The sequence below is a fragment of the Acromyrmex echinatior genome, chromosome 9, assembly GCF_024713525.1.
Source record: "Acromyrmex echinatior isolate Ae372 chromosome 9, ASM2471352v2, whole genome shotgun sequence".
Classification (NCBI taxonomy): Eukaryota; Metazoa; Arthropoda; class Insecta; order Hymenoptera; family Formicidae; genus Acromyrmex; species Acromyrmex echinatior.
In genome coordinates this window covers 11,053,152-11,074,961 of record NC_141860.1, presented here as the reverse complement: position 1 = coordinate 11,074,961, position 21,810 = coordinate 11,053,152, and the positions used below count along the sequence as shown (strand labels likewise).

Below are 21,810 nucleotides of genomic sequence, written 5' to 3'. Positions count from 1 at the left end.
TAAGAAGAGCCAAACGTGTTAAGCCTCAAAATTTTTTTGTAAAACAACTCAGTTAAACTTTTATTAACAGTGATCAATGGTGATTAACTTGTCAAATAATAATATATTATTTTGTCAATAGATAGAATCATTAATGTTTTATTGTTTAACGTATGGATAATATATTATATACTAATTTAGAAATGTTGCTCTAAGTTGCTTTTTTTTAAGTTTAATTCTGCAGATTGAATTACTTAATCATCAATGAAAGTAATCGAAATAGCCTTTAGAGGAAACTGTTGACGGAAAAGCAAGGTAATGTAGCATTGAGTATTCGCCTAGGCGTACTTCTCTCCCCCTTCATCCGCCGACGCGTCAAAGCCCCCGAGAGTCCCTTTGCTGTCCGGCGCGTCGTCCCCCACCAGCGGCGCCTACTTCGGAGCCACTGGCTCGCCAAGGAGCAACAGGCTGACGCCACTCGCCTGACTCGCCTTGGCTTGGGTTAGCTCGGGGCGAGATCCGACACCGCACAGTGACAGGGGAAAAGAGAAAGAGAGAGAGAGAGAGAGATATCGCTTTTTCCCGTCCGTCCGGAGGCTCACCGGCCTCACAGCACAGCAGAGCACAGAGTTGCCAAAGCTGCGGTATCATTAGTGCGACGCAGGTTGTTGCCAGATCGCCGCCAGCCGAGTGAGCCGAGCGGGCTGAGCCGAGTCGACGTAACGCAGCGACGAGGTATCAGAACCATTCTCGTTGGATCGGAGCAGCAGTTCTCACACGGAGACCGGGACGGTGTGTGGCCGAGTCGGGTCGCGACTCTTCCAGAGGAGAATAAGCTCGTGCATCTCCTCCTCCTCCTCCTCCTCCTTATCCTCAGTCCTCACGTTCCCCCGCAATCCGCATGCCGCGTCGCGTTGGGTCGCGGCTCATGATCGCGACTTCCTCAAAGTGCTCCTCTTAATGCTCGACGATTCTCGGCCATCCGGCCGTCGCGCTTCCGCGGTGCCATAAATCCGTTTTGCGTATCATGTTCCTCGCCGCCGTCGCCGTCGCCGCCGACGTCGTCGTTATACTCCGTAGTGAAGTATCGAGGAATAGTGGAGCGTAAGGAGATCACGAAAACAACGACAGTGAATTCGTTCATTTGACGAATGTGCATCGCGCCGTTCAGGAAGAGACTTGTTGAACGACACGTACGACAACAGTACGACATCGAGTACGACGTCGTGCGTTATCATCGAATTGCTAGACGAACGCTCAACGCAGACAGTGAGCGAGCGATAGGCGGGATCTCTGGAAGATTGAGAGAGCGCTCTTCCCTTTCTCTCTCTCTCTCTCTCTCTCTCTCTCTTTCTTTCTCCGTTTCTCTTACTCTTTTTTTCTCAGGTCTCGTTTCCTGTGCTCTCGCACTCGTCACGTGTCCACTCAGGTAGGGCGAGTCGTATCGTCGGAGAGGTGGAACCGACTCTCCGAGAAGAGTAAGACTCTCGCAGTCTCGAATAGTGTGGGCTACCCATAACACCGAGATTGACGGAGATCGGGGAAGCGATCTGTGGAGCACGCAGTGTGGAGATTGTCAGGGCGGAGGGCGGTGAGAACTGAGAGAGAGACTATCCCCATTGGTATCGCGCGGAACGCTGCTGGTGCTCAACAGCAGCGACGGTGACGGTGACAACGACGACGGCGACGGCGACGGCGACGGCGACGGCGACGGCAATCACGGCGTTGTGTATTATTCTATCGCGTACAGGTGGAAAAGGAAATAGTGATCTTTTATAGGAATGAGACGATCGTAGGGAAAGAAAGGGAGAGACGGAGTACGGGTTCGCGTGCGGGTGATACGACGCATATAAGTAACGCGTCGTGAAGAAGGTGATCCGCGGAGTAAAGTCGGAGCGCGGAAGCGGCGAATAGATAGGCGCAGAAAGAGCGACGAGGACGCGGTGATACGAAGAGGGAAAGGGAGAGACGAAGAGGACGTAAGCAACAGGCAGAGGAAGAGTAGTAAGAGAGCAGCGAACGTGTGATCCAAAATGGCGCTGAATCAAGACGTGGACCAGTTGTCCAAGAGTAATCCCGTCGTCAGGGTCGACCAGAATTCCGAGTCCGATCTCCAGGCTCTCTTCGACACCGTCCTGAAGCCCGACTCGAAGCGGCCGTTGCAGGTGCCGCTGCGCCTGCGCAACCTGCCGGATTCCTTCTTCAATCCACCGTCCACCGGTAGCAAGAGCCCCTCGATCTCGCACTCGCGCGAGAACTCGGCGGATTCCGCGTTCGGTGCCGCCGTTCCTGCGACACCAAACGGCGGCGGCAACGGCGTGCCTAACGGTGGCACGAACGGCAGCGGTGGCGGCGGCGGCGGCGGCGGTGGTGGCGGCGGTGGTAACGCCGCAGGTGCCGCGGGTACCGGCGGTGGCGGCAGCGGAGGCGCCGGCGGTGGCGGCGGCGCAAACGGCACCGCAAACGCGATCGCGGCCGCCGCTGCCGTCGCCGCCGCGGCCGGCCTCACCGTTTCTCATCCCCGCGCCCACAGCAGCCCGGCCTCCCTCCAGCAGACGTACGCGTCGGCACAGCAAGCGCCGCAACACGCGCCGCAACCGCACGCGCGTCACCACCATCATCAGAAGCAGCGCAGCTACGACGTCATCAGCACGGTCGACGACCTGGGCCCGCTGCCGCACGGATGGGAGCAAGCGCGCACCCCCGAGGGCCAGATCTACTTCCTCAAGTAAGTCACTCTCCGCGTCACTCACGTCGTCTCGCGTCGCTTCGCGTTGCCTTCGCGTGTGTCATCGCGTTTTCGTTACGCGACTCGAGACTACCGGGCGAAAAAGAGGAAAAAGGGAGGTATACGAAATCTACGAAACTTTTTTCTGAAGATGCATTTTCCTCATATATATATATATATATATATCTTGCCTTTTTTCTTCAAACTCTTATACTTTTAAAGCCTTTTTTTTTTAAATCAACAATGTACCTGGATTTGTAACAATAGATTTTTTTTTCTAAGTACCTATGTAGGAACAGGTAGAATTTTCTTGTTCTTCTCGAGATTAGGAAGGTTGTTTCATATTGTGTATCTGCTTTGGTCCATTAGATGTTATTTTACGATTTATCTAACGGTAATAATACCTTTTATCGAAATCTCATATATCTCAATGCCGAAAACTGTCTTTATCATCGTATCGGTTTACTCATCCTCTCTCGCTCTTTCTCTTTCTCTGTCTCTCTTTGCTCGTTGCTTCAAGACTCCTGCCGCTTCTCATCACTTGCGGAGGGGAAAAGAAAGACCTCGGTCTCTCCGTTAAGCCTAAGCCTCTCTTCGTTGCTGCCAACGTCCCTTGCCCTCGGAGCTGAACAGGGACGTCACAGCACTCGGTCACGTAGTATATACAACCGGTGTGAATGTGCTAATTAGCATATTCAGGTAAATGGATGTCATTATTGATGCAGGAATCTTAAGAATTTTGGAAAAAAAATCGTACAAAAGAACAGCTTGGTACACATTATAATTTATTTTGTACCGAAAGAACGGTTTTGCTGAATAATCGAAATAACTTGCCGAAAAATTTAACTAGATGCAGATTTGAGAATAATTTTGTTAAACCATCGAAATAAGCATGTATGATGCTCAAGCTGGTTGCTAGAATTTTTTACAACATTATGCTTGAGTTCTACATAATTATTTTGATGATCCAATAAAATTATTTTTTAGATTTGTATCTAGCTAAATTTTAGATATTTTCGTATATATATTTTCTATTAAACAGACGAATGGAAAGAAGTTTTTGATAGCGGCCTAACATGTCAGGTTTCCGGTAACTTGTGATAAAATATACAGCATATGCTCTCTTTCTTTTTGTTTCTTTCTCCTCAAATAAAATTTTAAATTGATTTTAACGAAAATATATACATTAATTGCTCTTTTATATTTTTAAATATTACAAGTCTTTTGTAACTAAAATTTTTTTAATGCAACATTAATCTGAAATATTGACTGAAATATTAAAATTCTATCATTAAAATAAAAAAACTCTATATAGATATAAAGGAAAGGTTTCTATTATGAGATACCGAATTTATTTTGGGTAAATGCTAAAAATCTAGTATTGGCAGAATTACAAAAAATAATAGGTCATTTTGAAGGAAATTTAATAAGCTTTAAGATAATGTTATGTAAAATTTAATTCAAATTTTATTTTTTTTTAAATTAAAGAAATGTAAAAAGTGAGCAAATCGCAAAGTCAAAAAATTGTGCTCCTAATATGAGATGTCCCGAGAAATCGATAATAAAACCCAAAATACATTAGTATTGCAATTAAAAAAAAAAACTTTATTTAATATTTCTAAAATACAAATAAACACAACCAGTGCACATGCAAAATGAATATGCGATGCATTGTATCTAGCTCGCTTTCAGATAGTTGGAAACATCGCAGAAACAGGCACTCGATGTTTATTTCGATTCCTTTTTATTATTGTGTAATAACATTTATACTTCAGCAACGATTTTCACTGTGACGAAGCTATGAAGCATAATTTATTTCATATTAGAAATACGCTGTATCTCATATTACGATTTTCATGCCTTACGGTTTTACGATCACCAAATCTAACGTTTGTAATTAAGTAATTCAACATATCACGTATTTTTCTATTAATACAATCTTACTCTGTCTTCACATGAAGAATTTATTGCCAAATATTTATTAAATAATAAACAAGGTCATCTCAACAAAACTTGAAGACATCCAAATTTTAAAATCTTTTCTTGCAATGACTACAGACATGATCTAATAATGAATTTTCCACTAAATAGTTTTCAATCTACGAACAATAAATTTATGGTGGAACTCATAGATAGCATTTATTAGTTTAGTGGAAACGCCGCTATTTCATATTAGGGACGCTTATTTTATAATAGGGGATTTTCCTCTACTTCCAAATTTTCACGAATAGTCTTTTTGCAAGTATTTCGCTTCTAACTTCGAAAACTATCCGAGATTCTCCAAGAAAAAGTAAATTTATCAGAAAATCTGTCCTTGAAAGTAATTTTGTGGATTTTAGAATTGTCTGTATCACGTCTCTCTGACGTGATGATTGTTGCAAACGGTAACGATTTCCAGGCGCTGTAGGACAGGGCCCGAGAAGGACCCTTTAGATTCGCCTCTGAGGTTTAGTCTCTTGAATGCCTCTGGTGGTATGCCTGGGCCTCCCACCAAGCATCTTTGCTTCCCAACCTGATCCACCTGCACAGCCGTGACTGCCGGGTCCTCACGTGTCACCTGTCGTGGGAAACTCCGTCGTATACTTCGCTTCATCCCTTCCCTATTCCAATAATCCCCCCTTGTCTACTCTAATACAAGGTCGACTGTTTTAAATCTTGATATTATCAGCATCATTTTCATCTCTGAAATTGACGAAATATTCAATATACGGAATACGTTCCTATTTTTGATTGTCTAGACCAGATATATCTTTTTATAGACTAGATGGTTTGACAGCTCTATTAAATATTCTTAAACAAGTTCTTAAACAAGAACTTAAATAATAAAACATTTACATTTTTGTATTTAGATTGCGTATTTGCACATTTCTTATTTTAATTTATTGTAATTACTTTTATTTTTAAAATATTATAATATGTCGGAAGAGTTGTATTAAGTAAAGAAATGAATATTTATTTTCGCATATTCGCAATTTTTGTATTTGATATTTTTATTATAATTATAAAATTGAACTTTTTTCCGAATATTATGATTTTTTTTATTAAGAAGATGGGATTGATTTAAAATTCATTAGGAAATCGTTAAGCTCACAAAATTCTAGAATATACTACAGATGTACGCTTGTTATTGATTCATTAGTTTAACTATATAATAATTTACGATAATATAAATTTACGATAATATAAAACGCTCGATTATTTGACAAAGCAAAATAATAAAATAACCAAAACGAACATAAAAATTGTTAGATTACAATAAAAATATATATTTGAGATGTAACATCAATCAATTCTCATACATTAAAACATTTCGACTCAGAGTCTTCTTCAGTTAACAATACAATTAACCTAATAATCTAAACGCAAATTAAAAAACGGAACTAATGTCATAATTATATCATAAGCAATTAAAGACTTCTTTTTCATCACAATTCTTACATAATTTTAATAAATTTCGTTCTCAGACTATTTTTTATCATTTGACTTCTCTCTTTGGACTTAACGTGATTGTCACTCTCGAACAAGGATTTAGTTTTATCGTATAACATCATGACGATACTCTTATAAACATGATGGGATAACATTTTAGTTGCTTATGATACAATTAGTTCCGTTTTTTAATTTGCGATTAGATTATTAGATTAATTGTATTGTTAACTGAAGAAGACTCTGTGAGTCGAAACGTTTTAATGTATAAGAATTGAGTGATATTGTATCTCAAACATATATGTATATATATATATATGTATTTATTGTAATCTAAAAACTTTTATGCTCGTTTTTGAACGTTATCTTGTTGTTTTGCTTTGTTAATAATTTATGACTTCAAATGACGATTTAAAATTTGTAAGAACAACTTTATTAATCCTTCAATTTTTGCAAAATTTAAAGTGTTTGAACTTTTGTTTGTAATTTAAACTTTAAATTTTGAAATTTACTGAAAGTATATTCCTGTATGCTACTCTTTTTTTCTTAAATCTTGTCTAAACATGTCGAAGTCCAACGAGAAGATAGGCTCCCCTTTACCTGATCCGATTTGGTCATTCAAGAAATCTTACCTGGTCAACCATTTATGTAGCTCGTTTTCTACCTGATATTGAAAAATTGAAAAAGAACGTGCTTTTTTCGAAAGGATACATCTCAATGTCTTTGTAAACAACTAATGCAAGATAATACAGTTTTCTTTCAAAGAAAAAAAAAAGAGGAGAAAGACGCAGAATTTTCTTAAAGCAAAATCCAGTCATATAAAGCGGTTTATCTTTGATCTTTTTGTAAGATATTATTCTAAATTTTGATTTTTTTATTCTCTTTTATTTGTTTTTCTGATTTTTTTGTTAGTTAGACCAAAGTTTACACGAATCTCGTTACATGTAGTAAGGTTATATTAGTGATATATTATTTCAGATTACGATATAAACATCATAAAACTTGATAATAGATAGATATCATCATTCATAGACAACTTATCGCTATTTATACTAATTTATAGACAACTTATCATTAATATATCAAGTAATTTAAGAGAAAACGAAACTAATGGATTGATTGTGTTCTAATTACGCTCTGAATTTTTGCGTACATAGTACTTCTTATCAATATTTGCTGATATATTATCGCATGGAAGATCAATGGGAAATGATCGAATGAATTAAATGCGCAGTGAATCATTTTTACGAAGACATTTATTATTTTAAATACGTTAAATAAAGGTATTTAAAAAATTTTTTTATTTTTAGGATTTTTAAAGAAAGTGCAACTTAACGAATCTCGTGAATGTCATGTAAATTCGTAAAGATGTATCTTGTAAATTAATATTAGGACGGTTTATTGGAGAATAGATTATTAGAAAACAAATAATTTGCATAAAGGAAATAAGAAGGTTCGGCGTGCATTACGTTGGAGTTCTACCGTATGTTACGCCACTAATTTTTCCTATACTAATTTACGCGTTTATGCGCGAATTGAAAGTACCTTCCTCCTGTTCCCGCGTTCATTCCCAATACGGGAAGTAGAACACAAAGGCACATGAAAGGAAGGAAGTGGCTTATCGCACTTTAATAGCTAATGATTAATTATTTATTTCATTATCGACAATCATCGCTGTATGAATATTTCATTCTTATCGAAAGCCATTAAGGCTCTTTACACTGTAACTACATTAAATTATGATGTTCGAAGTTATGCGCATTTTTTTGCAATATAAAATATATTAAAATTTATTAAAATAAATCAATTCTTTTTGCATTTTATCACACGCGTAATTTTTTTTGTGTCATCCTCATAACAATGAATCTGAAAACTCATTGAAAAGAACGCGGGCGCGTCTTTTTTTCTTTTTTCTTGTTAAAGTTCAGTTTTTCGAGTCTAACGCGCATTCTATTTTCTACGGAACGTCGGCGATTTTTGCGGAAACAGAATGCAGAGCTCGTTTTTTTTTTTTGGTAGGCGTAATACGAAGCGCAGCGAGCGTGAGTTCGTCGGTAAAGCGCGATGCAAGGTGCAGCGAAGCGAGTTGCACGCTCGCTGCATTATGCGGTAATGACCATCGGGAAGACCGTCTCTATTCGTTTTCTCTAACAAAACAATAGTATCTGTCGCGTAAATATCAGCGATACTGTTTGTAATATTACGTATATTATATATTTCGAAGTCTTATATTTCGTATTTTTGCGTATACCTATTTTTTTTCCTCTACATACAATTTTTCCTTCTTTTCTCTCATTTCTTTTCAATATGTATACTTTTCGCTGATTTTAATTGATATCTTATTTGTTTTTTTTCATTGAAGTTTTTCATTGAAAGTTATTATTGTGATATTTGCACTTTTCATATTTTACATATAATACCATTAACATTATAGATCTATAATATTAATTCTAAATCTGTAGTTTTGAAGCTAATCGTTTCTCGCTATCGAAAAAGAACGAAAAAGACACATTATAAATTTCATAAAGTGAATAAAAATATGCATGCGCATATTCATATTTCTGCAGGAAGTACATCTATTCTCATTATTGTAACATCATTAAAAATCATTACAAAAATTACTAAAAAAAAACAGATACCTCTCACCATCTATTTAAGATTAATTATTATTTAACTCTCTGTAACTTGAATCTTTTTTAGCACAAGCGAAACACTCTCAAATAATTTATCCGAAATATATTATATATATAGGAAAGCGGAGTTTATTTCCTCCTCTTAAAATTTTTTGTTTAGTAGTGAGATAATCAACATCTCATATAATAGAGATGTTGAAAAGTAATCCTGAGTTTTTTTCCATATTTTTTGAAAGCCTAGGCCAGTATAAAAAACTAGACTGAAGAAAAAGATACCCATACTACAGATGAAGGATAAAAATATGATTGCAAACGGAGAGTTAAAAATATAATATAAAATAACAACAATTTCCAAAGTACGCCTTCATACCAGTTATACCAGTTTTTTGCGCGTTGAAAAAAAAACTTTTCCATGAAGACTTACTCACTGACTCGTTCGTTCTTCTTCATTCTTTCTTTCCGCACACGTTTGTCCAATTACCATCGACCGTTCCAAGCTTTTGGATCTTATCCAACGCTGAGGCTTATTAGAATCTAATTTGCGTAATTGAAACGTGATTTCAGCCGCGAATGTGCCGAGCGCTTACCGGATGATTTCGTATCGCACGCCATCGCCGTTGCGTATTAATATCGCGCATTCACTCCGCATTCTTATTACAAAAAAGCATCACACAGTGCGTATATTTTAAATCCTTTGTTTACCTCATTTTTGAACTTGAAAAAGAAAAGGTGTCCAACTGTCTCATAAAAAGATACTCGATACTCTCTCTCCATTTCAGTGTCGAAAAAACATCCTTCTTTCTTTCCTATTACGCGTCCGTGTCCGGACAAACAATTTGACTTCTGCGTATTCTCGCAACTTCCAGACGCAATAAACACTTCGCAAAAATCGCATCAGCAAGTATAGTCTTTTTTCTCGCATCTGCAAAATCGATTTGCACATCGTTACAAAGAAATCTATTCTTAAATTTTTACTCTTAATTTTTAAGCATACCGTATAGCTGCGAAAGGAAAACACGTGTAAATTAAGCGGACAAAAAATGCGCTCTCTCGGAGAGAAGATCATACTAGAGAAAAGAAAATATTCCACGCATGTGTCAACACATTCGAGGCTATTCGAAAACATTATTTTTGGATGAAATGTGTGCGCTCGTACTCGTTAAATGAAAAATTAATAATAACGCAGCTGTACACGCTTTGTTTGTAAAAATGATAATTCCTCTTATGGAAGAAATCGAAATTTATTATTAATAATTAATTATTGGAAGTGACTTTTGCTAGATTCATTAACGCAAATTATTTCTATGGTTTGCAGTTAACTAAATTTATTTTCTCTGTACGTAATATAGTATTTAAATCTTAATAACGTCTACGACAGGTAATAATGAACTAAATTATGATAAAAACTAATTAGTGAAAGCAGACTTTAAACGTTCCATTTGATATACGAGTGAGTATTCTTTTTTAATATGACCAAGTATTGGAGAATTTTACGTGATAGCAATTGCTTGTAAAGCAATTTTAATGCGTCGTAATTAAACGCGCATTTTTTCATACATCTTATAGCCCCAACGATATTTGATAAAGTTTAGATTTTAATTTTAGAAATTAATGCCCTTTCTTTCTAGAAAAAGTACGCGTTTCTCGATTATGCAAGGTATTTAAAATCACGAAATCAGAAGTTTTTCCTTCTTGATCGTTTTATTGGATATAGGTGAGACAATGGCTCTTGGTTAGCACTTGAGCGTGTTCTTATCGCGATGCTCGTCTTTCGTCAGGCAGGAGACGCAAGCATTCGTTCAAGGTTTCCGACGTTCGCGCCGATTTACGAAGCAACTACGGCCGAGTCACGTCTTATCGGAGTTGAATACGCAATACCTCGGTCGATTGTTCAAGAGAACTCGGAAAATAACGGACTGATTAAGAAAAGCCATTAGGTTTTTGCATTTATCTTGGTGAACCATTGTCTAAATTGACACTAAAAGCGGGATCCTTTTCAAATTGTACCATTAGTCAGCGGTTATTTTTGAACTTTATGAAAATAGAAAATTCATTAAGGTTTGCGAACACACAATTATTGTCATAAATGTCAGAGGAGTATTTCGTTACACCCGGATATTTCCGATCATTGGCAAGTGAAAGTTGTACGCGACATCATAGCTGTTGCAAGGTCGAAACTGAACACACATTCTGTTATCTTCTGCTGTGCATCCGAATTTTTATTCACGATTCGAGACTGCGACAGTAATAAAATCCTAGCGCTAGCATAATGAAATCAGCGAAAACGCGCTAAAAAGAAAAATAATAAATAATACATTAGGATCACTCACACGGCACTAAAACACAGTAAAATGTTTGAATGAGAAAGAAAAACAATAGATACGCAAGGTATAATTTAGAATTAAATAGTGTTTTCGTATTGTATGAATATATATTATATTTTTTGACCAATTCGGAGACATTATGTCTCGACGACAGAATATATTTGAATGACAATAGAATTTTCGAGCAAAATTTACCGTTGATGGCATCGTGATGCGCCATCGTTGGTAAAGACGACCTTCTCACACCGTGCCGCTCTGTGCTGCACCGAGGCTAAAGACCCCGACACACCTGTACGCGAGAGAGCTTAGACGACAAATGCGAATGCCAGATACGAGGACAGATCGCTGAGAGTACAGGGCGAACGTATCGAAAGTTCAAGGCGACGTGAGCAACGCGCGTTGCGTGAAATTTGCTCGATGTATGAAGGAATGAATAAAAACATTTTACTTCTCTGGCTGTTAAAGCTCTGCTTTACATTTTTACAAATGCGTTTTACAAATACGTTTGTAATTTACAAACACAAATTTAAGACGGGAAAAAATATATAATGTATCTCTAAAAATATATAAGATATATTTATACATTTTTTAAAATAAAAAGTTAAAATATAAAAGTATTTTTAAATAAATTTATTTACTTTAATAATAATTTATAATAAAAAATATTTACATTTTTAATGAATATATAATTTTAATTCATCTATTTTGATAAAATTACTGGGTTGTCACAGGGAAAACTGGGAAAAGTCAGGGAAATTAAAATTGGTCATGGAAACCGAGAAAAGTCAGGGAAAAATGTAAAAAAGTCTGAAATTTCGAAATTTGCTCAAATAATTGTTATAATTTTTTAAATATTATATCTGACGTTTAAGCTTTTTCATGCTGACGCTTGACGCTCATTTTCAGCGTTAAAACAGGTCACGTGATCAAAATTGATGCTTGGTATTCGTCAATTTTGATCACGTGACCTGTTTGACGTTAGAATCAAGCGTCGAATGTCAGCATGAAAATGCCTTATAAAATGCGTTTAAAACTTGTGCACTTTAAACGATTTTAATAAAATAATTAAAATTTTATTCAGTATTTTTTATTTGATTCCTCTTTTTCATCATAACTACATTCTTTTTTCCAAAATTAATTAATTTTTTGCTGGCTTGAATTTGCAACCAAAATTAAACTAAGTTTTTTCCGTTGTTCTTAAGTCTAAATGTAAAAATTTACATATTTTATGTTACTCATGGAAAATTTTTCATTTTTATCTGGAAAAATCAGGGAATTTTAAAATTCATTTTCTGTGGCAACCCTGAATTGGAATGTATAATAAACAGTATTTTTAAATAAATGATTGTTTATTAAAATCTATAATGACATTTTTGAAAAATTGGAGAAATTGATTATACAATAGAATGATACAGAAATGTCACAAATAAATTGCGGCTGTAAGAAATACTTTCATTAAAACACTAATCAAGCAAGCACTTAGTTCGTGGATCTTCACGTGCAGGTCGTTTATTATCGTTCTCCCATAAGGATCCCATTAACTGAAGCGTTATGTTCCAACACGCGTTGCTCATTTTCGCGAACATAAGGTCGCGACGTCAGCGATTTCACGTGTAGAGAAACGAGAAATAGTTATCCGTATGAATCCGGATGGCGTCGAAATGTTTTTATCGCTAAATTTTACGTACCGCTAGTAGACTGCTTGTCAGTAGAATCATCATAAATATCGCATGTGGCATCTTAATCGCATCGCGTATGTTGTTCCATTAATCTTAATCTTGTATCCTATATAAAATGGATCTCACTGATTTGTATGGTCCACGTTTCTTCCATATAATTATAATATTTTATTTATAAAAAATTTCTCATAGGTTCTTTTCTTTCTGAAAATTAGCTTGGAATTTTAAGTATCAGATTGAAATTATTCAATATACTTTTTTAATGTATAAGAAAATATTTCTCTTAAAGGATTGTTTTATTTTCAAATTTTCAGAATTTATTTTAATTTTGCGTAAATAACTTGCGAAAATATTTTTTGTAATAATTTTTTTTTAAAAAAAGGAGCATACATTAAATTCTTCAAACGTGGACAGTTTTACATAAATATATACAAATTAGACACGTTGATTATTTAATATTTTCAATACACAAATTATTTGATATTTCAACCAATGTATCTTATCTTATGTTGCCTTCAAAAAAACGTTTAATTAATTTATCGTTTGAAGATTAAATTGTCCGAAACTAATTAATGTCAATATAATTCGTATTTTGATATAGATAATCTCTTTTCATGAGATATCAACTTTATAGTTTCCTATTCGCGCATAATTCCGCTTATATTTATATAACTCGTTTCCTTTTAGCGTTGCGCAAACAAAAATCTAAATGCAAAAAATATTCGATGCTGCGATTAAGATTTGTTTGAGATAAATTTGTAATTGACTATTTATTTTCTGAAATTTTTTTGAAAGTGATAAATCAAATTGGCGGTGATAAAATTCAGTTATTTTAATAACTTGTGAAATCCCTGTAGTAAGCTCCTAAGTAACACAGCAGCGCTAAAAAAGCGATTGTATACGCTTTTTTAGCGCTTTGTTAACGCTTTGTAAACGTTATGTACTACTTGGGCTTTCTTTCTAGAATTGTGCATTATGAGATCGTTGACATTTGAGATTCGCATCACCTTTTGTGCAAGAAATTGTGAATTTTACGAATGTACGGGTATTTAAACAGATGTACCTGGGATCGTCTAACATATAAAGAAGAACATCCCAAACATTGGATACTTGATTTCGTCGGACGCACGCAAAACTGGGGGGTTGCGAGAACTGGGGGAATCGTATCGTTAGAACGTTGGAACTTCAGATCTTTGGACCGATTCGAATGCGACGTGAGAGGGTAAAAAGGACGAGAGCCATGAGTGTCTTAACGGTAAAGGGCGAGAGGGATGGGAAAACAGTAGGGTGCAAGGAGTCGGCGAGAGCCGACGGAACCGACGAAGGAGAGCAGAGAGCAACGGTGAGCGTCGATACGAGAGTGTCTATTTACGAGTTGTCCGGCGCCGTGATGTCCGGAGTAAAAATACACCGCGTAGAGTCCGTATGCCGTACGCGCGCGCGTGCACACACAGCAAAACTCTTATAATTCTCTACCGCGCTAGGCGCTTGCTAGCGCTCTCTCAGCTCTCTCGGGTCTCTCAATGCCCCTCCCTCCCTCCTCTCTCCCCCTGCCGTTGCTCTCATCCCCTCCGCGGGGCTCCTCGCGGCCCGTAACAACTGCGGAGGGGCGGCGCGGCGCAATTCCGCTTCTTTCTTATTGGACAGCGGCCAACCGAGAGCGGCGAAAAGCGATAGAGAACCACGCACATAGAGCGCGCGATTAGGGTGCGAAACGTAATTGCGCCGTTATATAGGGTGTTTCGTTATTCCCTATATGTTTTTAATTTTTCAGAGTAATGTATGAACGCGAGTATATATAATCGCGGACTGACCAAATTCGAGATATGTCAAATTCGATATATTATCAATAGAACGTTATGTTTTATATTGAAGCAGAGGAAAGAGAAGGGAGGAAAGAAATTGCAATTATTTTATAAAATATGAGAAATATATTTTTATAAAAAAATAAAAATGGACTATGAATGGAAAATGATTCGAACTATAAGAATCACGTTTTGTAAATTTTTATTTAAATAAATTTTTACTCCAACTTCGATTTTGTTTACCCTAAAAGTAAATTAATGCTAATTATAAACTGTACCGTCCAAATATCTTCGATCTGATTAATAAATTGACCTGAACGAGCGCGTCGGGTCGGCGTGTTTACAAACGCGTGCCCGTTGCAAGGCAGGTACGCGTCACGCCAGGTACGTCTGTGGCTCGACGTGTAGATGCAGAAATATAATCGCGCAATGACGTCACACGCGCGTGCTGTGCAAAACAGACTTCCTCCCGTTCCTTTGCCGTTGTCCGAAGCCGAACTACGGCACGGCAAATCCATCGTTGTGACGACGAGAAGTATTGTACCTACTTGATAAATAATATGAGTTATAGTATCGTTCACGTTCACTTAATCTCAAAGTTCAATAGAATAAAAACACTGTCTATTCTATTTAAATAATATTGAACGAGATGAATGTGACACAAAATTATGAATCAAAAAATACACAAAGACTTATTTGATTAGGACTCTTTGATTAGGAATGATAAGTTATCAAATAACAATCTGGAAGCTAAGTAAATAATTCGGTTGCCCAAATCGAGATCTAAAGTATCTGTTGATTTAAAGATATGCGATATGTGTACTATGAATGGTTATTAGATAACAAACTTCTTTATTTTTCAATAACAATCAAGTTTACGTAACAGAATATAATATTTATTTCTAATACACATGTCCTATTTTTGCAATAAACATTTTTGCTTTATACAAATAAAAACAATTATTCCTTTTAATCGCGGATGGTATTATTTGCCATTCAACATCCGAAAACCTACTCAACTCTGCGAAATATGTAAAAGACTAATCTCATTATTTTTAATTAACCCAGAGTGTGTACAACGTTCGCGAGAATCATCGCGAATATTATTCTCTATAACAAAAGATCGGCAAGATTAAGAGATCGGCTTTATTTCGGGCGTTAAAACCTACGTTCTAACCCACGTCGCCTCGTCGCTTCGCTTCGGTCTTTTGAATGGGAGTATTTTTAGCACGCGCCTACTATATGTGGATAACTGTACGCGCCGCACCGCGTATTCAGTTTCCGTGGATCGAGCGGCTTGAGCAAGCATTAAAGTGTTCGATGTGACATCGAACGGAAGTCAAATTTCGCACAATCCTAATGGAGACACAATTCGCTGAATAAATGTATTTTCACCTAGACCGCGATTGTTTTGCCTTACGTTAGTTTTATATCGTCAGTTTTATAACGATATAAATTAAAACAAAAATTAAGAAAAATGTTGAACTCTTAGGATAAATTACGTATCCCAGATGACGCTTTTTTTCCGTAGCAGAGGACTGTTATAATCATAAATTATACATTAATAAGATATGTAATGATATATTTAATATGTTCAGTTGTTTCGAATGACGAAGCTTAATTTAATCTAACGTATACAATCTTGTTTGGTTCGATGTTTTAGTCTATCTTTTTATATTGAAAATTTACAATATATTTGTTTATCGAACATTTATCTATTCGTTTGTTTACTCCTATTGTTTAGTTGACGGAATGCATCGGAGAGACTGAACAAACTGTGCTGTGACTGAATTTAATTTGAAAAAAAAAAAAATGTTTATTTAAAATCTTAAGGTCTCATTTGTGGAATGTAAATCCTCGTTGTTGCTCTGTGAAAATCGGTTTGAAGAATCTTGATCTTTCTATAAACCTCCTTTAAAATTTCAGACATTGTCCCTTTACGTATTATCCCGCTAATTATTCACTTCTTTTTGCAGTCACCTGACACGCACCACGACATGGGAAGATCCGCGGAAAACAGCCGCTGCCGCAAGCGTGGCCGCAGTAGCCGCGGCAGTCGAGAGCAGCAAATCCAACGCGCTCGGTCCATTGCCCGATGGATGGGAACAGGCGCGTACAGCCGAGGGCGAGATCTATTTCATCAATCACCAGACTCGCACCACTTCCTGGTTCGATCCGCGAATTCGTAAGTTGAATTCTTTTCCCAAATCCTACAGATTAAGCAACATATAGACTACAATGGAGACGCTACCCCGAATCTAAACATTAATTTAAGAATTAAAGTTCTCGATACTCACTATTTAATCATCGAACCAGATTGATTCAAATTTTTTCGCTTCCGCATTTTCCAAGTTTTTGAGAATTTTCTGACTTTCATCTGGAGACTAGAATTTGTTCTCGTCTAATTTATTTTAATAAATATGCCGAATTTGAATGTAATTAATTAAATTCTGGAAATTCTGGTGTAAAACTTGAGAATTTCTAAAATAGAAATCGGAATGTAGTGGCTCTAAATATTATTGAAGTTTGACAAAAATTAAAATAGGTCGCAAGATTTATATCAATTGGCGAGGAATCTTTCTCGACAATGCGATTCACTTTTATCAATCATATTTTTATATTGTTGACTAATCCTCATTTCTTATCGTATATTCATATAAGATATCATTCCTTCAGCATCGCATCTCCAAAGAACTCCGGCGGCTGGCGCGATGCTGCCACAAAACTGGCAACTTCAACAACCCACCGGTATCCAAAGCAACCAGAATCTACAAGCCTGCCAGAAGCAGAAGATTCGTCTTCAATCGCTGCAGCTAGAACGTGAACGTTTGAAGCAGCGACAACAGGAAATTATGCGCCAGGTTGGCATTGTGAGTCGTCCTTTAATCTGGAGGCTTGATCGCGTGACATTTGTAATAATCATTTTCGATATTCACGCATTTTTTTTCGTTGCAGCAACAAGAGATGATGCTGCGACAGAGCACCACGGATGCCGTCATGGATCCGTTTTTGTCAGGCATTAACGAGCAGCATGCACGCCAGGAGAGCGCCGATAGCGGCTTGGGACTCGGTTCTGCATATTCACTGCCTCAGGCTTCCGACGACTTCCTAAACATAGACGAAAACATGGATGGCACGAGCGGTAAGAGCGGCCCGTTCGAAATTCACAATTTTTTCGGAATATAAAGCCTTTTTATACAGCATTTTCAAAATCCATCGCCATTATCACGCTTATAAGATTCTAAGCTAAAAAGAATGTTTATTCGCTTGCTTTGCTGTGCCATTAAGTCAATTTTCGATTTATGAATAATTGTTTTGCGCGATTGTTCCGATTGCAGAAAGGCACTGTGCGTTGAATGATCTTACGAAACGATTATACCGAAGCCATAAATACATAAGTACGTATTTGCCACAATATCACATTTTGTTTAGTCATACTTTGAATTCGATGAATTCTTTTACAGACGGAGGTGCGCCGATGGACACGCCGGATCTTTCAACCTTGAGTGACAATATCGATTCAACAGATGATCTCCTGCCGTCACTTCAGGTAGGTCATTTTACATGGTGACGATTGTTGCAAGCCTGTTGTTAAAACCCTTTGATTTGCGGTCTTTTGTATCAACAATTGTTATTGTTTCAGCTGAACGAGGAGTTCAGCACCGATATTTTGGACGACGTGCAGTCACTCATAAATCCTAACACGACCAAGCCGGAGAACGTGCTGACTTGGCTATAGGATTAGAAGTGATACTGCGGCGGATGTCGGCCTTTTTAAAAGGATAGGTATTCAGGTTCTCGAAGTGGAAACTTTATTCAGATCTAGACATTAACTTGCGGTTAATTAATTGCATCATTGAGCAATGTTGTTTTCAATATTTTCAACCAATGATGCAAGTTTTATTTCTTTATAATTTTGTAGGTTAGATTATATTAGATTAGGATAGGATTAAGTGTCTACTTCGAACCTAAACACCTATTTTTTTTATTTATTTCTTTTTATTTGGATTTTTGCGGGAATATATTACCACGCGAAACAATCAGGACATCGTTGGAATATACTTTTTCATTTCAAGTTTCTCATAACGGAATGATAGAATCGAGAATTGAATTTTTGCTCAATACGTAATGACTTTGTTATTAAGCTGTCTCAGACGCTCTAAAATATCAAAATTTAAGAAACAAATTTAAATATAGATGTTTATATGTGCATGCGATTATAAATATGCCATTGTAAATATATAAGTCTCTTTTTCTCTCTTTTTGTCTTTGGAAGGTATTGGGTAGCTTAATGGAAAAATTTTCCTATCAAACGAGAGATTATTAATTAGTATTGCATATGTTATAAGGAATTTTTAATGAAAAAATATTTTCTCGTGATACAAACGATTAAATAAAAAGTAAATTCACTATAATTTTGCAATACATCATGGTAGGTATCGCATTTCTTTTGTAAAGATGAAAATCCAAATAAAAAGATGTTTATATTTCGTTATATGCCGTCTGAAGGAAGGAAAGAGAGAAGAAGTAAATGAAGGACTATATACGAATTTATTTTACCAGCAAGCATGTTAAACGTAATTGTTAACACATTTAGTCCTTCAATTTTCTTTTTCATTTCTTTCTTTGTTAAACAATATTATATTTTATATATATGCAACGAAAATTTATATATATATATATATATATATATATATATATATTCCGGATTCATATTCGTTAAACTTAACAATCTTATAAGATCATGATTTTTGTTGCATATGTTGGTATCAAGAGATCGTACAATATTTGTGCTCCCAGCTTGTAATTATATCTTCCCATGGTTTTTGCACGGAGAACAGTTTAGTTGTAAAAGTTAATATAGAGAGACTATGAATGAATTATGAACAATTTCAAACAAATTTCAAAGTGCCTGATACAAAAATATTTTGTCTCAACATTTTCTAATGCGAGTCGATTTGCTTGCACGTTTTCGCGCGTGAGGGATTTGGTGCTATTTATATCTTGGGTGCATGTAATTGAAAATTGTTATAAATGTTATTAATATAAATAATCAATTATAGCAATTATTGCTATAATTGGTTTTTAATTTTTGATACTAATACTTACAGGCTTATTGTAGATGCACTGGCAATCTTGGGATGTAAATTATGAATACTGACGAAGTCATAATGCTCGAAGATCGTTGAAGATCTTTGAAGTTGCGGAGCAATTGTAATGTTTACTGGATGAAGATAGAAGATATTTTAATACAGCATACTGACGTTAATAATATTTCGAATATGACATACGGAATTGTACAATGTTTAATCAGCTCTTTAAATCGCATATACATGTATTTGAAACATGTTATGTCTGCGATCTTGTTTGTAGTATAATTTTTTACGAACGATATGCTTCAAAGCAGAGTGCCTTGTCTTTGTAATCAATTAATGTGACCATCATTACTCATCGTTTTTTGCTGCATTAACCGTCCATAGAAAACATAATAAATGTAGTTATTAAAAATAATCGTATTTCTAGATCGTCGGCTAAATATTTTTGCCGCGAAAAAATGCAAAAGAAAAAAAAAATATATTTTTTTTATATGTAAAGTCTATACTCTTGTTACAAATTGCAATTATATTGATATTTTTCGAGAAATGCTATTAGATTGTAAACTTCTCACTTATGTTTTATACTATCAATTATATAATGGAGATTGCCAGAGCGAGAAGAATATCTGGTATTTATAGATCTATATATCTTTTATCTTAAGGAGTTCGCGTTCTGTATCTAGCGAAGGGTACTGAAGTAGCGCGGAAGAAAAAAGGCCACTAACATTGAATTTTTCGTTATCGCGAATTAACTCACGGCCTATTTATTACTGGAAATCATAAAATATCCGGTAAAGAAGATAACGCGTATATGCAATTACATGTGGCAGCTGAAAATATTTGGAAAGAGATTTACGCGACTATTTCCATTACTTAGCAAGTGGCAATGTCTATTTTGATTGATATATAATCAGAATTGACATAATTGATTAATAAATTTTTGTATTCATAAACAATGTAATGTTTATAAACAACAAAGGTAATATTTATAAACAACAAAGGCAAAAATTATATCGAATTATGTTCATCAAATGAATATTAACGCACTTGTGCCATGAAATCGAAATAGTCATGTGAATTTCTTACCTTTTTGTATATTAAGGACTTCGACAATCTTATATCATATAAAACTTTTTGTAATATCAGCATTCTCCCGCCTTTTCCTGTAGTCGGGAAAAGTCTCGGAGAAATTTGCGTTTCGTTATTCGCACGCTCCTGCGTTGATGTCTCATTCATTCAACTGGTTGACCGTGCGAATATCGAATTTTTGATCGCTTGATTTTTTTTTTCTTTTAAGATAGTAAAGAAAGGGCGATCATGTTGTAAACGTTGATTTGACATTTGTGTCATTCACTGTATTTTTGGACCGACACTCTGGAAGACGGGACGTCGCACGTTGAACACGGTGTGAGAAATTGAGAACGTGATCTTTCTTATTTTATATATACAAGTTCGATCATCTTACAATTGATTGTATTCGAGATATATTTTAATACCATTTTTAAGAACCGGATGAAAAATACGCGTTTTGAGTTTTATACAGTTTTGAGTTTCTCTTTTTTATTCGCTTCCTCTTATCTAAAAATTCCAATTTTATTCAGTCGCTTTTTAGTTTTGTTTTATTCGAGTTCGCCGTGTTTTATGATTTATAGCGATGTCCTTTTCCAATTGACGTTACCGTCGAAATTAGTAACGTTTTCTGGTATCATGAAAATCGACCCGACCGAGTCTTCCAGGAACGTCATGTAAATCAAGCGCGTTTAATGTATTATTTTAATTGCAATTTAACGATTAATATTTACCATACTGTATCTTGCTTTTAGTCTAAACTCAGTGTAGATTACGTTTTGGAGAGCATTGCGATACGAAACTTACGTAAGTGCCTTCATGTTGAAGACGTTCTTAAGACGAAAATGCAAGTTCCGATCTATGTTAATGCGTTGAATAGACTTTTAGATCGAAAACTCCCCGCTTTAGGCTGCGCATTCGCCTCCATAATATCTGAGATTATACATGAAAAGCAATTAGTTGTTTAATGTCAGTATTTAAATATGCTCATTGGCAATAATTTGTGAGATACATTTTTATATCGATAACAAGTGCCTTAGTAATAACGATAACAATAAATATTATTTACTTA

At 36.1% G+C, this 21,810-nt stretch overlaps 1 protein-coding gene across 9 annotated transcripts; it reads left to right on the top strand.

Moving 5' to 3' along the window:
* Positions 1-464: 464 nt before the first annotated feature.
* yki (Transcriptional coactivator yki) lies at positions 465-21,810 on the top strand. 9 transcript variants are annotated; one of them, XM_087409712.1, is made up of 9 exons: positions 467-1,248; positions 1,366-2,707; positions 16,551-16,759; positions 17,251-17,444; positions 17,530-17,716; positions 17,913-17,972; positions 18,039-18,124; positions 18,218-18,360; positions 19,686-21,810. In XM_087409712.1, the coding sequence occupies exons 2-8, from the start codon at positions 2,013-2,015 to the stop codon at positions 18,311-18,313; spliced, it is 1,527 nt and encodes a 508-aa protein (XP_087265838.1). In that variant the 5' UTR covers positions 467-1,248; positions 1,366-2,012; the 3' UTR covers positions 18,314-18,360; positions 19,686-21,810. The 9 variants fall into 9 exon arrangements, 8 of the variants coding, with proteins under 8 accessions (XP_087265839.1, XP_087265842.1, XP_087265844.1 ...); XM_087409713.1 differs by having other exon boundaries at positions 465-2,707; positions 17,251-17,435; XR_015546212.1 differs by having other exon boundaries at positions 467-2,707; positions 18,218-18,368.